This window comes from Nerophis ophidion, linkage group LG22 (genome assembly GCF_033978795.1).
Source record: "Nerophis ophidion isolate RoL-2023_Sa linkage group LG22, RoL_Noph_v1.0, whole genome shotgun sequence".
In the NCBI taxonomy this organism is placed as follows: Eukaryota; Metazoa; Chordata; class Actinopteri; order Syngnathiformes; family Syngnathidae; genus Nerophis; species Nerophis ophidion.
The window spans coordinates 678,262-696,241 of NC_084632.1; the positions used below are offsets into that span (position 1 = coordinate 678,262).

Below are 17,980 nucleotides of genomic sequence, written 5' to 3' on the forward strand. Positions count from 1 at the left end.
CTCAGCTACAATCGGGCGGAAGGCGGGGTACACCCTGAACAAGTCGCCACCTCATCGCAGGGCCAACACAGATAGACAGACAACATTCACACACTAGGGACCATTTAGTGTTGCCAATCAACCTATCCCCAGGTGCATGTCTTTGGAGGTGGGAGGGGCCTATCCCCAGGTGCATGTCTTTGGAGGTGGGAGGGGCCTATCCCCAGGTGCATGTCTTTGGAGGTGGGAGGAAGCACCCGGAGGGAACCCACGCATTCACGGGGAGAACATGCAAACTCCACACAGAAAGATCCCGAGCCTGGATTTGAACCCAGGACTGCAGGAACTTCGTATTGTGAGGCAGACGCACTAACCCCTCTTCCACCGTGAAGCCGAGAGGCGGAGTTGTTATATGCAAATGAGCCTCTCCTCACCACGCCCACTCACACACAGTAAGCATTCGCCTCCGTCCGGCAGGAACGTTTTGTAGTTTTTTTGTTAGTTGGTTTTTTCTTAGCTTTCTTGCTTTTATTGTCTACTATGGACATCGGGGACCGCCTCAAGAAATTAGTTTTGAGTGACTTTCACCACAACACAAAATCCCAGAATATATAGCAAGACCAGCTTTGTGTTTTGTTGTTGGCTACAAAAAAGGAGGCGATGCAGGTGGACAAAAGTGAGATAGAAGCCACAAAGGTTACATTTGTACCCACTCTAGCTTTTCTAATGCTAGTTATACACTTGTGTATTGACAATAAAATGCTTTTCTAAGTAAATACCTTCGCTGCATCGAGTTGGCAAAAACCTATCAGCTGCGCTATGTGTGACATAGTGAAAGTAATAACGGATTATATAACTTACTCCTCCATTACCAAACACAGTAGGTACTGATCCAATTAGAAGTAGATTTTTGGAAAATCATTCTTCATTTTGCTAGCAGAAGGTGAGGCAGTTGTCTTACATTATAAGATTAAGTTAGTTCCACAACAAATCGAGCTAATGTTGTTTAAGTATCTTTAACACATTTCTAACCTACTGTTATTACTCTTTCATTGCCTCCTCCATTGCATTAAAAAGTAGTAGCCAAGCCCGCCGTTAAAAGTATTTATTGGTACATAACCTGGTATAGAAGTAGAAAGGAAGGCGAGGTTGTTTTATAAATATCTCTGCAATTCCTCCATGGTTTGATTTGACATTTTCAGGACTTATGCAGGTCCAAAATACACATAATCACCAGGTTAGAAATGCTGTTTTGCATAATAGGGCCCCTTTAAGTGCACCCTGTTTCCACAGATCTGCATAGAAATCCACCTGTTGCACATACATTCCTGATTTAGAAAGACACATAACTGTCTATATAAAAAGGTCCCACACTCTACTAGGCAGGTCAAAGCACCTACCAAGCATTAAGTCAAAGAAATAGTCTGTAGACCAAACCTTGCACCTCAGCAATGTTCTTGTGGGAGCTAAAGTAATCACAGCTATATGTAAGCCAGGAGACATACTCTTTTTTTCTTTTTTCAGTATATTTTTTGTTGGTACTTAAATGGCTTTAATACGCACAACATTAGCACTCATTTCCTAGTTCTGGACCTCAAAAATATGTATACAGGCATACTTTCTCTCATGAAACACCCACATTTAGCTCTAGTAGATAGGCTCCAGGACCCCCCCACGATCCCAAAATGGACACTCGTACTGTGTGTTTTGGTAGCATGTTCATCCCGAATCACCTTATTTTGAAAGAATTTGCAAATATGTCTGCCAGATACATTGATGCATTGTTGCAATACAACTGAAGAAAGGGTCAGCCAGCATACAAATAACGGGAATTTGAGGAAAGTATAGACCTCTTCAGTCAAATTGATTAAAAATAGAAGGGACCAAGCAAAAGGAGGGTAATTATTCGAACGATTCTGACTTTGAAAAAAAAAAGGTTTGGTCTGGGTTTTTGAATGGAAAATAACGTAATGATTCAAGCCTAAAGCCATCCGGAAACCAGGCGTAAAATGAGGAAGAGAAAAAAAATGAGTAGGCCGTTAATATTAAATTTTGTGTCCTCTTCTATGTTTTTCCTCAAGATGCTTAGAGAAATAAAGGCTATGGTGTTTAAGGAAAAGCAGGGAGTGCAGAAATGCTCATTCTTTTATATTTATTTTTTAGTAACAAAGTGAACTATATCAGTTTTGAGGTAATCATGGACTAGGAGATGGTGTCAAACTCTGGCCCGCGGGTCAAATTTGGCCCGCCGAATAATTTCATTTGGCCCTTGAGGCAATACCAAATTAACATGAGAGCTGGCCCGTCGGTATGATACACCCCATTCGCCGCTAATACTCATACTTGCCAACCCTCCCGAATTTCCAGGGAGACTTCCAAATTTCAGTGCCCCTTCAGAAAATCTCCCGGGGCAACCATTCTCCCGAATTTCTCCTAATTTCCACCCGGACAACATTATTGTGGGCGTGCCTTAGAGGCACTGCCTTGAACGTCCTTACGTCCACTTTTCCTCCATACAAACAGCGTGCCGGCCCAGACACATAATATTTTACACACACACACACAAGTGAATGCATAGCATACTTGGTCAACAGCCATACAGGTCAGACTGAGGGTGGCCGTATAAACAACTTTAACACTGTTACAAATATGCGCCACCCTGTGAACCCACACCAAACAAGAATGACAAACACATTTCGGGAGAACATCCGGACCGTAACACAACATAAATACAACAAATACCCAGAACCCCTCGCAGCACTAACTCTTCCGGGACGCTACAATATACACCCCCCGCTACCACCAAACCCCACCCACCAAGTTAATGTTGATATTTACCTCAGAAGGCTGCAAATAGAAAAGAGGCATTCAATTTTTTATTTTTATTTTATTTAATAAACCATTGATGTTTTTTTGTTTGTTTCTTGAAATTGATTTTGCACTATTGAGTTATATAAGCGTTGCTTGTTCCATATTCAGAGTTAAAGCAAATCAGTGTAGCAAACTGAGCAATAATTAAGGTTTTATTCATGCACTTTCTCTTGCTACTTCAAGGCTTGAATGTTTGATTCATTCATTATTCTTATTTTATTTTCAAATGTATTATTAGCCTGTGGAAAAAGTGTATGATATTTACCTCAGAAGCCTGCAAATAGAAAAGAGGCATTCAATTTTTATTTAAATGTTATTTGATATGCCATTGATATTTTTTTATTATTATTATTATTATTTGAAACTGGATTTTTGCATGTCACTATAAAGTTATATAAGCCTTGCTTGTTCAATATTCAATGCAAAACTTGTTTGGGTCCCTATTAAAAGGTTAACTTGTTCAACCTTGTTCAGTTTTACATTTTGGCCCACTATGTATTTGAGTTTGACACCCCTGGACTAGGGTGATGAAATCGTGCAATTGAGTAATCAAAGAAATGGTTTTACATGCCATTATTAAAACCGCGTACGCGAGGAAACGGGCTCCAGTTCCGTGGATGACAGTGTGCGAGTGTGGCGATAGAAAGGGGAGGTTCCAAGTGCCACTTGTTACCTACCAACCACTAAAAAAACTAATTGAAAGTATGGTAAAGGACTGACAGATTTTCCGGAGCAAAAATACATTGAAAGATCTTGTTAGTGAAATGCTGGTCTTCTGGGCGCCATGGCTGGTGCAAACAGACGACAAGGAGGGTGTTGGGAGTGAAAGTGTTTCTTAAGTATGCATAATAAGTTAATGTGTTGGTTATTGGAGAGACACACTGTCCCAAAGGACCTGACCTGTCCTCCCTCATTACGTCACTCCTACATCTATGCATGGCAATATTTCACAGCGTGTCAAGATGCTTGAATTGAAAATCCCTTGATGAATCAATATTTACTGCTGCGGTTAAATGAATAGTAATAAGTCAGCAGAGTCCAGCCACATTTCCGGCTGCAGTGTCGCATCAAATTTGGATTACAGCATTGAAGCCCATATCACACAGCACAGACACAGCCTGACAATAAAAATGTAATGAGCTACTATGGTGAAATACATCTACAACAAATAATACAAGGTCAAATTTTGATATAAATATATTCAAACTACAAAAAACGCACTAACCATTTGACTTTGCTTTGTATCTTCTGGGAAAGATAGCAATTTTTCTGAGGGAGATGAATATGTAGACGACTAGTGTATTCTTGGATTTTATCAGTGCTTCTTAAATAGCGAGTCGGGACCCCTTGGGGGGGTCGCAAACAGCTGGGTAGATTCTCATAATTTGTGTCTAAACTCTAGTATTCATGTCAAAACGATCCTCAAGCCTGCAGTTAGGCAGCAGCCATGCTCACACTAAATCAACAGGTGTTGCGTGTGAGCTACAACTGAGAACTGATAACTGCAAATTGGGTGCACACAGCTTTATTTAACAACCCTTGTGCAACATTCATATTGTTGATACTCAGCCAGCGTTTGTGGGTATGATGGACCTGTTGCATTTTGTGGCTTTTAATGACTGACAATCCAACACTTTTATGGTAAAATACTGAACCCTCAAGAGCTGGTTTTATTTGCCAGCCGGATAGCAAACGCTATCAAACATCTGTTCAGTATTTTAACATAAAAGTGTTGGATTGTGAGGCATTAAAAGCCATTAAATGTAAGGGGTCCATCAGACCCACAACGCTGGCCGAGTAACAACAATATGAACGTTGCACGAAAAATTTATCTGCCAGTTTCTGCATCCCACAGAGATTCTTCTTTTGTGTTTCTGCACCTGTGGTTCCCACACAGGGTTGCAACATTGTTTGTCAACACTGTCTGCTCTCATTTTCTCGCACATTTGACCCTCTGATGTTCTGTGTACCTACACTCTGTCCTCCTCCTGTCTAGGCCTGCTCTGTGTGTGTGTGTGTGTGTGTGTGTGTGTGTGTGTGTGTGTGTGTGTGTGTGTGTGTGTGTGTGTGTGTGTGTGTGTGTGCGTGCGTGCGTGTGTGTGTGGTAAACAGAACATCAATTTCCACACTTCTGTTAGCCCCGTGTCCTGTGGACCCGGCCATCTTATATGTAATAGAAACGTGTAGGGGGGGGTGTATGGTGTGTGGTCATTAAATATGTATTCTGATATATGGTCTTTACATAAAATGAGCCAAAGGCAGTGAGTCTCAGTTTAAAAAATTTACTAATTGTGTCATTTTTCTTTTAATAAAAAAAAAGGAAACGGGTCCCACGGACCCAAACACTTTGCAAACAAGGGTAAAATTAGGTTTTTGCATGCACTACTGGTTGGGGCCATGGAGAAACTCATTTCGCTCTACATTCATGTTATAGTGCTCTCCAACCTGTGTGATGTTATTGAACTAGCATCACTCTATAATCTGTAACACCTTTTCAGCACTACAGATTCACAATCTATAGACAACACAAGCACTACAGATTCACAATCTATAGACAACACAAACATTTTTTAGCATCCTGACGCTCTGTAGGGAGGCCGTGGACCATCACTACACTACAGCGCACTATATACTCGATATATTGCGGGTTTGTCTCTGTGCGATATAGAAAATGACTATATGGTGATATTTGAGTATACGTTCTCATGAAGTTGCTTTTAGCTGCTGGCATTACACTACAGGCTCTTCCCACACTTTCTTGTCTCTCCTTCTCAGACAGCAAGCGCACCTTCTTACATAGGTCACATACGTATACACCCTCGCGGAGCAGAGAGGTAGCGGCATGGGTAACATTAGCTGTGGTGCGAGTGGTAATATGAAAAGGTTCAAATCTGGTGCAAATCTGGTAACAAATGAAGGAAGAATTAATTCCCAAGAAAAACAGCAAGGGTCCATCGTCTGGCGGTGGTTTTGCTTCAAGTGGGAATATGTCGAACAGACAACCGTAATTTGTCAAGTGTGGGGCAAAAGCGTTGCTACAAAAAGTAGCATTACTGCTATAATGTTACATCATTTGAAAAGTCACCTGCTAGAGAATGAAGAGTGCTTACTTCGCATTTCAACATCTCCATTCACTGCCACACCAACAAAATGCCGAGACAAACATTTCCACATCAACACCGTATGAAAAGAATAGTCAACAACAAAAGGAGATAACGTCCACTGTAACCTACCACATAGCAAGTGATTTCCTATTATGCAGCTCATTGTTATTTGACAGTTATTGAAATATCTTGTGTGACATCATGCACAAAACTGCACTTTATATATCTTTTTACTATTGTAGTGGCGTTCTGTACAAAAAGTGCACTTTAGTGTTGTTTTGGTATGTCATCTTAGTGACATCATGCACAAAAGTGCACTAATAGCTTGTTTTAAAATGTCTGACAATCTTGCACTTTCTGTTTTGGAATGACATGAATGTTTGTGCCACTGCTTAATAACTGTTTAATAAATACACTTTTGATCAATTGACTTAGTTGTGATTTCCCTCTCTGCATGAAAGTTTAAAAGTAGCATATATTATTGCAGTATGAGCAAGAATGTTTGAATGTAGACACATAGAATCATCATACTGCTGTCATTATATGCATCAAGTGTTCCTTCAAATCGTGTATCGAGACTTGGCCTAAAAATATCGAGACATTAAAAAAAGGTCATATCGCCCAGCCCTAATTGTGGGTGTTCTGATAATTGGCATATATCCATAAAACAGACAGGCTAAATGGATTGTTTTACCCACATTAGAGACGCAATCCTCTGTGCACAAGTTTAGTAGATCAGCTATGCGTGCGCTATCAAGTTTGCACATTTTACAGGCAAACCATTCGTAGATTAGGCCCATAGTGTTTACCTCTTTTACTCATTATGCAGTTGAATGGATTGTAAAAGAAAGGGGTATATGCATATCTACTTATGTATCTGCAGGAAGTGTGTGTTTGTGTTTGCTTGTCAATAAATTACCTTGCGGACTGGATTTTTTTGGCTCTCCACGAGAGGCTGGCGTTGTAGGGGAGAGTGTGTGCAACACTAGGGCCAGGCCAGTTCACCTTCTTGTACTGCGTTCCACATATCCTCTGGGAGGCAGGAGAACAGTGAAAGGACATGGCTTGACCTGTGGACAGCAAAGTTACATGATCAAATCACTAATAGGCTATACCATGAAATGTTTGTATACACAGAGACATACAGCGATACTATCAATTGATTAACGTGGACCCCGACTCAAACAAGTTGAAAACACTTATTGATGTGTTACCATTTAGTGGTCAATTGGACGGAATATGTGCAATCTACTAATAAAAGTCTTTATCAAAATCGACAACAGTCCATTATAGGTCTCTTTGACCAATAAGAGACATAGTGTAATAGATTGCTCTCATCCCATCTCATCTTAAAATCTCATCTTAAAATCACTTTCACTTTAGTAACCCTTTAGTGCGGCAGTTAAGTACAAGTGCTCTGCCTTTAATATGAGTACAGCAGATGGTGTAGAGGGGCGTGAGTGGGGGGTAAACAAACACATGAACTCTATGAAGAGCTCATTTCCAAGCCTTGCTTTCACAAGATTTAATTGCCGTTTGTAAGGACTGTTGCAGTGTTAATTAACCTCTGATAAAACAACTTCTCTATTAGGGTTAGAGTGGCAAACAATTCAAAGAATCCATTTTCACTTCCTCACAATGCAGCATTTTTTTCCACCCTCAAGAGCTGGTTTTATTTGCCAGCCGGAAAGCAAACCCCCGACTTATCTGAACACATGACAATGGGTGAAACGATACAAACCGTTGCATTATCATACATATTGAAGAGGACTGACAGTTGCAAGTAACATTCCTCTATAAAAGCATGTTTTTCCATTGCCTTCTTCATTAAAGAGGCCATATGATAACTTTATGTTTAAAGCACCTTCTTGTGGTTTAAATATGTCTTGGATATGATTTGTTGTAAATTTAGCTCCACAGTCACATTTATAACTCGTTTTTTTGAGTCTGTTTGCAAGATGTATGATTGTGGAGTTGTTCCCAGATTGCAAATCAAACCACGCCTCACCCTTTCAAAAAATATCATAACTGTATCTTTTAAAAATGTACACTGTTTAAATATAAGTTTTGAAGTCATCAATGCATTTTTTTTTTCCAGAAAATAAACTTTAAGAATATTATGTATATATATTCACCCGGTCACAACATTAGGTCCACAGGCACTCAGGATGTAACAATACGGTATTATCATAAACCATGGAACAAATCCCAAAGATTAGTATTACCATTATAAATTAAAATAATCACAAAACTGTGATTGATAATACTTTGATGAACTCAATGACTGGTGATACTGCTCATTTACTGGGGAAGCATGCTAGCACTTGCTCATTAGCTATCTGAAATGCTATCACCAATACGAGTCATTAACGTCTTTCCCCACTACGGATACAACATACCCCAATATAAACACACTACAGTTTATATCTGATTCTGTTCTTAAGTGGTTCAAGTCCTATCTTGATCACAGGACTATACTTTGTTGATCTTGGTAACTGACTATGACCTGTGGGGTCCATCAGGGCTCGATTTTGGGACCCCTGTTGTTCAACTTGTACATGCTGCCACTAGGTCAGCTAATACACAGCTTCAATGTGTGCAATCACAACTACGCAGATGAGATGACACACAGATCTACGTGTCACTGATGGCGGTGTGAACGTCGGCCTGTTGATTCATTTTGTTTTCATGCCAAACACTGATCTGTTTGATTCAGTGACGATTTTCCTCAGCTAAACTCAAACATAACAGAAGTCAATGTTTTTGGCCCACAAAAGCAAATATACATCATTATTAGGCACCTTGAGACCCTCAGTGAAACATTATAATCAGGTTAGAAATCTAAGGGTAATAATTGAGTCAGATTTGAACTTTAACAACCATAGTAAGTCTGTAGCATAAGCAGCTCTTACCACTCGAACAACATTGCCAAAATCAGAGGAATAATGTCTAAATCAGACTTAAAAAGACTAATCCATGCCTTTGTTTCCAGCAGGTTAGACTAATGTAATGGCCACTGGGCATTCTAAATTAGCTGTAATGCAGCTGCAGTACATCCAGAATGATGCTGCTCGAGTCCTGACTAGAACCAGGAAATACGACTATATTCGTCCAGTGATCAGGTCACTGCACTGGCTTCCTGCTGGTCAGAGAATAAGACTTTAAAACAGCTCTCCTTGTGTACATGTATTTTCATGGTTTTGGGCCAAAATACATCTCTGACATATTAGAACTACAGTACAGGTTAAAAGTTTGGAAAAAAAATTTTTATGTTCATGACTATTTACATTGCAAATTGTCACTGAAGGCATCAAAACTAAGAACTGACACATGGAGGTATGTACTTAACAAAAAAGGTGAAGTAACAAAAAACATGATGGATGAGTGGATGTTTTATACTGTAGTTTTTTTTAAATAGCCAGCATTTGCTCTGATTACACTCTTGGCGTTCTCTCGATGAGCATCAAGAGGTAGTCACCTAAAATGGTTTTCACTTCACAGGTGTCATAGTTTCGATGCCTTCAGTGACAATCTATAATGTAAATAGTCATGAAAATAAAGAAAACTCATGTAAATGATAAGGTCTGTCCAAACTTTTGGCCTGTACTGTTTATGAATGATCTTGGACCCTGAGAACCACAGGAAGTGGTCTTCTGCTGGCGCCCAGAGTCAGTATCAAACATGGTGAAACAGCGTTTTAGTTTTATGCACCTGAAATCTGGAATAGTCTTCCTGAAGTTGTGAGACAGGCCTCAATGTTGGTAATGTTCAATTCCAGACCTGAAAACACTTTTATTTAATTGTGCATGTGACAACTGAAAGTATTTCATCTACATCATTTGAATGATTTTAATTAATTCGAATTGTTTTTAATATAATTGCATTTTTTTGATTTTAATTTGAATTATTTTTCATTTTTTTCAATTTTCTGTAAACCACTTTGAATTGCTTTGTGTACAAATTGTGCTCTGTAAATAAAATTGCCTCGTGTACACTGAACAGACAGACAGTGCTATCTTAGAACAGAATAAATAGATTATACTTGCATAGCACTTTTCTACCTTCAAATTAATTAAAGCACTTTGAAACTATTTCCACATTCACCCATTCACACACACATTCACACACTGATGGCGAGAGCTGCCATGCAAGGTGCTAACCAGGACCCATCAGGAGCAAGGGTGAAGTGTCTTGCTCAAGGACACAATGGACGTGACTCGGTTGGTAAAAGCTGGGGATCGAACCAGGAACTCCCAGGTTGCTGGCACGGCCACTCTCCCAACAGCGCCACGCTATATACGAAAGAATAATGACAACAGGAATTAAACTCATGAGGCTTCATACACCAAATGATGCGCCTAAAACACGTTTTTTTAGTTATTGTTAAAAAAACAATTTAAAAACTTAATGTAAAACTTAATTCAAAGATTATGCTTATAAGCCCTTTTCAAGCACATTCAACAATGTTGTGGTACTAATAACAGTGATAATTCTGGTCACAATAACGGTGATATGAAAGCTTCATCTCGGTATTCGTTACAGACATAACCTTCACACTCTGTTCCGTTCAGACTGCATAAAAAACAGCTGCTTTTAGCAGCATTAATGTCCCTGGATGTCACACGCCTGTGTGATGCGCAGGCCATAAGGTAGATCAGATGAACATAATAGCCTCATAGCCTGACGAAGAGGGGGAAGAGTCCCTCACAAGATTTTGAGCGGTATCACAGTATGACCCAATACTGGATCTGCTCGTGTTGAACTTTAAACTTTAGGATGACTATTTCACTTAAGCAGCATGGACCAGACAAAGGCTTCCACGCTTCCACGCTCTCCATGAGACTGAGGCATCACTGACAAGACACGTCACAGCGCTTTCCATCCTTCGTGGTTTTAAGAATCCTCTCAGCGGTCCCTGACATACTTGCCTGCAAATTCAGGGCCGCAGTCTCAGGCTGCTCATTCCCTGCGTAGCAGTAATAGTTCCCAGAGAGAACGCATAATAAATCTTATTATTGACAGTGCTTGTTCCTCCTGCCATTTCATGCTCCTGTCCCCTGGGGTTGATCGTCAGACTACTGCAGATCTAGTTCCCTTACAAAAGACAGTAATCCCATGCGAACATAAAGATTTAAGGGGGTTGGTACAATTTAATAACCTGCTGTGAAAACATGATCCACATGTCTGACACAACTTTCTAACGGGGTATCTAGACATGTCCACAGAGTGAGATGGCACACCTAAAATCCCAGCGGCTTAAAGACTTGCATTTGGTAGCTCATCGCAGATTGTGACACTTAACTATACTGCAAGGGAGCTTGCTGAGTGTGCAGGAGCAAAAATTTCCATACAGTTTCTCACATTTTCGTTGCAGTAAATCTTCTCAAAGCACAAAACTATAGAAATCAAACTTCAATTTACTTTCTGGTGGTCAATGTACAATATGTAGCAATACATATGAATTGTCTGCTGAAAATTAGTCAAAACACCGGAGTTATTGTCTCAACCAGTGCTTCAGGGATAAAAATAACTTTTAGTTTTCCGCCTGTGGGCCGCGTGAACAAGTACAGTATTGGCCAAAAGTTTGGACACACTTTCTCATTTTAATGCGTTTTCTTGATTTTCCTATTTACATTGTAGATTGTCACTGAAGGCCTCAAAACTATGACAACCATTTCAGGTGACTACCTCTTGAAGCTCATCGAGAGAATGCCAAGAGAGTGCAAAACAGTAATCAGAGCAAAGGGTGTCTATTTTGAAGAAACTACAATAAAAAACTGTGGAGGGGAGCGTGGTCTGCGAGCCTGCCGCAGAGCAGGGTGTGTAAGGACCGGCTTCGTAGTCAGTGGCAGGTGAGTGGATTGCCCAGCTGGGACTTGCTATCTATTCACCTGTCACCCTTGTTAGCAGCAGCCGGAGGGAATGAGAGACACGCTGAGAAAAAGATTAACAACATAAACTGAAAAGTCGCAGAGGAGTGTGCTGTCATGGCGTGTGAGAGAGTAAAATAATTGTCAAATCTGACTACCAGGCTTACCAGAGGATGTGTCGCAAACAGGGGGGACCCACAGGAGGGCAACCTCCACAAAAACATGTTTTCAGTTATTTCCTCTTTTTTTGTTAAGTATATAACTCCACGTGTGTTAGTTCATAGTTGTGATGCCTTTAGTGACAATCTACAATGTAAATAGTCATGAAAATAAAGAAAACACATTGAACGAGAAGGTGTGTCCAAAGTTGTACTGTATGTCATCAATTGAAGACACCACAGATGTTACTGTTGAGATGTCAGCCATTAGAAATCCAGATTCAGTCAGTCATTTTAACACATTTGAGTGAGATAGAAGAAGCAAGCCACTATAGCCTGCTAGCAAATGAAATGGAGAAGGATTTAAAACCATTGCAGGCAGACTATGTAGCAGTTTGCATATGTGTGGTAAATACGATACAAACGAACAATATTTGATCCCTTGCTGAAGTTAACTTCTTTATAAAGATAAAAACGGTCCAGAATTATTTTACGATTCTAGATATTTTGGCACCGTAATGTTGGTTCGTTATAGAGGTGTACAGATTTCGGTAGACATTATGGTATGATTATGGTACACATTAAAGTGGACCTACGATGAATTTTGTCGTTTCAAATTGATAAATGTCATAATGTACATGCTCCCCCTCGGTGACATCATCCGCCGCCATCACCTTCAATTCCACTGCTACGCTGACGACGTCCAGCTATACATCTCCACGAAATCCATCTCCTCCATGACTCTCTCCACCCTGACTGACTGCCTCACTGAAATCAAATCATGGATCCACTCCAACTTGCTAAAACTCAACTGCGACAAACCTGACACGCTCATCATCGGCTCCAAATCCCTCACCAAAACTGCTCACAACTTCCAGCTCTCTGTCGACAATTCCACTCTGTCCCCATCCACTAACATCCGCAACCTCGGAGTCATTCAGGTCAATAACCTCTCTTTTCAACACCATGTCAACCACATTACAAGAACGGCTTTCTTTCACCTCAAAAATATTGCCAGTCTCCGTCCATACCTCTCCTTCTCTGCCGCTGAAACCCTGATCCATGCCTTCATCACCTCCAGACTTGATTACTGCAACAGCATCCTCTACGGCTCATCTTGCAAAATCCTCAATAAACTCCAATACATTCAAATCTCTGCCGCCCGCTTGCTCACCCACACCCGCACCCGTGAGCACATCACCCAACCTTCAGAAACTCCACTGGCTTCCCATTCCTCACCAGATCCACTTTAAAATCCTCCTCCTCACCCACAAAGCCCTCCACAACCAGGCCCCCTGCTACCTCACCAACCTGCTTCACCGCCATACCCCTTCACACAGCCACCGCTCCTCTGATGCCAACCTCCTCTCCCCAACACTCAGAACCAAGCTCTGGACCTGGGATGATAGAGCCTTCTCCATCGCTGCTACCACCCCCTGGAACTCTCTTCCCAAACCCATCCGTGACTGCTCAGACCTTCCTACCTTCAAAAGCAGGGGTCCCAGACACGCGGCCCGCAAAATGTTATTTTGCGGCCCCCACTTTAATATGAAAGTTTAATAGTGCGGCCCGCAAGTTTTATACGAATGGCGCTTGACAGCGTTGTGTTATTTGGGTCCAAAATGGCTCTTTCAATATTCTGGGTTGCCTACCCCTGCGTTAGTGGAAAAGCGGCAAATGAGTGAAAGCCACAGAGACGTTGCCATGGAGACGAGGGTTTTCTTACGTGCCTGGCTGCAGTCACACCGCGACACCTGTCAGTCAGTAATAACAGTCCCCGATAATCTGGACGAATTCAAATGGTTTCATTTGTATTGCCTCACACAATGAACACTACATATATTTATATATGACGCCGGATAACACTCCAGGTCCGTCACTTTTCTGCGCTCGCCATCCTGCTATTATCCGCCGACCGACGTGTTGCTGTAGAGAGGAAAAGCGGAACGACACACATTGCGGAAATAACATTATTCTCCGTGCGTCGGCTAAACACAAATATATTCCACAAGCCCAAACATGTCTTTTTCAAAGCCTGCAGTGAAGAGAAAGGTTAGTGATGAGCAAAGACAATTCCAGGAAAAGTGGGAGATGCAATATTTCTTTGTTGAGCACAGGAGCACCATGACGTGTCTTATTTGCACAGAGAAAGTTGCGCTGCACAAGGGATACAATTTGAAACGTCATTATACAATTAGACATGCGGAGGTGTAGGTAACACTTTTTTAAAGAAATCTTTTCTTGCGGCCCAGCCTCACCCAGACTCTGCGGCCAGTGGCCCCCAGGTCAATTGAGTTTAAGACCCCTGTTCAAAAGCCTTCTTAAAACACACCTCTTCAGATCTGCTTTTAACCTGTGATTAGTGTTCCATGTCTTGTAAATGTCCTGTATTATTATGTATTTTGCAATTTACTGCTTTTATATTTCCTGTAATTTATATTTTTATTACTTTGAACTGTTTTATATTTTAATTTTTTAATCCTGTAAGGCGTCTTTGAGTACTCTGAAAAACGCTATAGCAAATAAAAAACCAAAGTATTGATGTTGGATACCAGTTAAACAACAGCAAAGCAGAAAATCCTCAGGTTCATTCATTTGGGAGTGAATTTGGATGCAATTTTGACGCCTATGCCCGCGGGGTTTTGGAGTATATATATTTTATTTAATAGTGGAGAATCATCATTGTTTCACAGATTGACAGACGTACTTGTGTGGTCATTGTGTTGGAAAGTGAAAGTCTCTTCCCCCTCTGCTGAGCAGACCAACTGAGACTGTTTCCGTATATTGCTTACTGGTTTTATGCGCTCCTTTCATAAAGTATATACTTCGGTGTTAATTTGTCAACAGCATTTGGGCCACTACAAAACGTACATGGATTATTAAAAATGATTATTTTAATCTAACCTGGGCATGTGCATAATAACATTAGTAAAACCAGCTTTCCTAATGCAGCTCTGAGTCTGGATCCTTTGGCAAGTGGAGTGGACAGGTCTACTTAATGATGTAACCAATTAAACATCTATATACATATCTGCTCAGTGTCCACCCTGAGATCTGGAGGTTGCGAGTTCAAACCCTGGCCAAGTCATACCAAAGACTACAAAAAATGGTACCCCTTGTCTCGCTGCTTGGCACTCAGCATCAAGGGTTGAAATTAGGGGTTTAATCACCGAAAGTTATTCCTGTGCGCAGCACAAGCTACTGCTCACTGCTCCCCTCACGTCCCAGGGGGTGATCATGGGGATGGGTCAAATGCAGAGGACAAATTTCACCACACCTAGTGTGTGTGTGACATTCATTTGAACTTTAACTTCAACTTTATATCGATAAAATGTGTTTATTGGGTTTTTACTGGACACACAATTGACAAAAGAAAAAAATACATTAAAAAAAATCAACAACAACCTCCACACACACACACACATATATATATACACATATATATATATATATATATATATATATATATACACACGCACACACATATATGGTACATATATTTAGCCATCCATCCATCCATTTAATAACATTAAAATATTAACATAATATTAATAACATTAATAATAAATAAATACAATAAAGAAAAACGGGAATCACAGACAGAGGTTTACATAATACCACAGACAGCTGCATTCCCTAATGGCCTTAAAGAAAACACAACAATCAACAATCACACAAAAGGCTAATCAACCACCCACACCCAAGTTGTTTTTCAGAGTTAATACAGGAATCTATATATATATTTTCTAAACATTTTATTTTCGACCGTGTTTGGGGAAAAAATAGCTTTTGCGTCCCTCTTAAGATATACATTACATTTTCACAAGGTAAATTCTGATCATTTAGGAGAGGCTGGGGGGTGGTTTCGTTTTTATATTGGGAACGCAAATGCAATCGAACATCTTGGAAAACACTCAAAAGACAGGTTATAAATGCTACTGTGGAGAAAAATTCACACCAAATCATATCCAATGCATATCATCTAGAGCAGTGTTTTTCAACCTTTTTTTTTTTTTAAACCTAGGGCACATTTTTTTTCATTTAAAAAAATCCCGAAGTACACTACCAGCAGAAAATGTTTTAAAACGAAACTCAATTGCTTATAATGACAATTTAAAGTCGTTCACATCCAATACCTGACAGAATTGTTCAATATGAATTCAAACCATAACCATCCGTGCATCACTAATTCTCTTGTCTCAAAGTAGGCCTACAAAACTATTAGCTACCTGCTGCCACCTACTCATGGGTACTCTGCTGAGCTCTCAACAGTACATACACACAACAAAGGCACACTATTTGCGGATGATAATTATTGGTTCACGAAAAAGTTTTTTTTTTAACAGTTAGTTGAAATTGCATTATTTCTCAGGGCACACCAGACAATATATCACGGCACATTAGTGTGGCGGTTGAAAAACATTGATCTGGAGCACAAAGAAGCATTTTAAATGTGGATTAGAATTATTATAAGGCCCCTTTTAGGTGAGGAACAGGTGTCTACTCGCTAGCCAGGGGTCCTAATATGGTACTGTTAACCTCGGGTGAAAAGTGAGAGCTCAGAGGCTAAAGATTAGGATAGACAAAGTGGGACAACAGCATGATGAATGAAATGTGTTGGTGAAGATGCTAATTTGATGAGGGCAGAGGCCAAGGGAGTACTATTAACTATTTCCTGTTCATGTTCAAGACCAGTGGGGACATTAATCACCATTAATCACTCTGCAATGACTGATCTGGACAAAGAGTATCAAATGTTTTGGTTGTAAGTTCTGCTATTTCTGATGTAATTTGATTAATGTGCTTGTAGGTTTGAGTGCCCTCATTTAATTAACCATTTTCAACCACCCGCAGACCCTTCACTCCATGGTGACATTTTAGGTGCAGCTGTCAGGCCTAATTGGTCCCTTTGGGCACAGAAAAAGTTGGCAGCAGTCAAGTGAAGCACTGATCGCAACCAGGACTGGACATCTGTTTGAAGTGGACACCAGTGCTTAACCGCTGGCCTAATCGTCTCGCAAACATACAGTATACACAGAAGGCTACAAAACAAAATGTATCCTTCAAGGTCATTTCTAGTCTGATCGGATGTTAGTATGTTCAAGAGCACGGAGCCTCTCTGGAATGCCAATTAAATGCTTAGCATGAACATGTTCGTGGAGTTCAGCGTGGGCATCCCAAGAATAAGACATGTTGAGTGCTGGGGAACTGATGGACTGTCTTCTCCTCTGATATCCAAACATCATGTCATCACAAAATGAATACCTAAATATATGTGGCTTGTGTAGCTCAACTCCCACATGTCAGCTTTCACTTAAAACCTGAGAAGCTCCTCTTTCCTTGGACGACATGTAAGCTTCTGCCTACTTACCCAACACAGACAAAGCCTAAAATACCAATTCAAAAGCAGATTCAAGGATTGTGCTCAATCTAAGTACCATATTTTTCGGACTATAAATCGCAATTTTTTTCATAGTTTGGCCGGGGGTGCGACTTGTACTCAGGAGCGACAAGAAGCTGAGCGTCACAGTCTTTTTCAATCAGTTTAATTGTTGCTCCTTATGGTTCTAATCACATCTAAAGGTGTTTTCAACACCTGATTGAAAAGACCTTATTCAAATTCTGTTCTTAAGAGTAATGATCTTCAAGGGGTAGAATAATTTTGTCAATGAGATATTAAGAGAAATGACACTGTTTGGTATGTTACAAAATATAATGTTGTAATTCAAGTTGCGTTTGTCTATTTAATGCATCTTTATTTGATATGACTATTAAGAAAATACGGAATAAATGTCCAACTTGCTAAAACACCAAAATTGTGTGGGGGTTGAATCATTTTGATCACAACTGTATGTGTGAAATTATTTACACATTACCATAAAATATCAAATAATATTATTTATCTCAGTTACGTAAGAGACTAGACGTATAAGATTTCATGGGATTTATGGATTAGGAGTGACAGTTTGGTAAAGGTATAGCATGTTCTATATGTTAT

At 40.2% G+C, this 17,980-nt stretch overlaps 1 protein-coding gene across 2 annotated transcripts in view; it reads right to left on the bottom strand.

Moving 5' to 3' along the window:
* The window catches only part of zc3h3 (zinc finger CCCH-type containing 3), a 109,874-nt gene that overhangs the window by 68,410 nt on the left and 23,484 nt on the right, over positions 1-17,980 (bottom strand). For both annotated transcript variants that reach the window (XM_061882906.1, XM_061882905.1), the window contains exon 4: positions 6,874-7,024. In XM_061882906.1, coding sequence (XP_061738890.1) covers positions 6,874-7,024 — 151 coding nt within the window. The remainder of the gene's footprint in view (positions 1-6,873; positions 7,025-17,980) is intronic.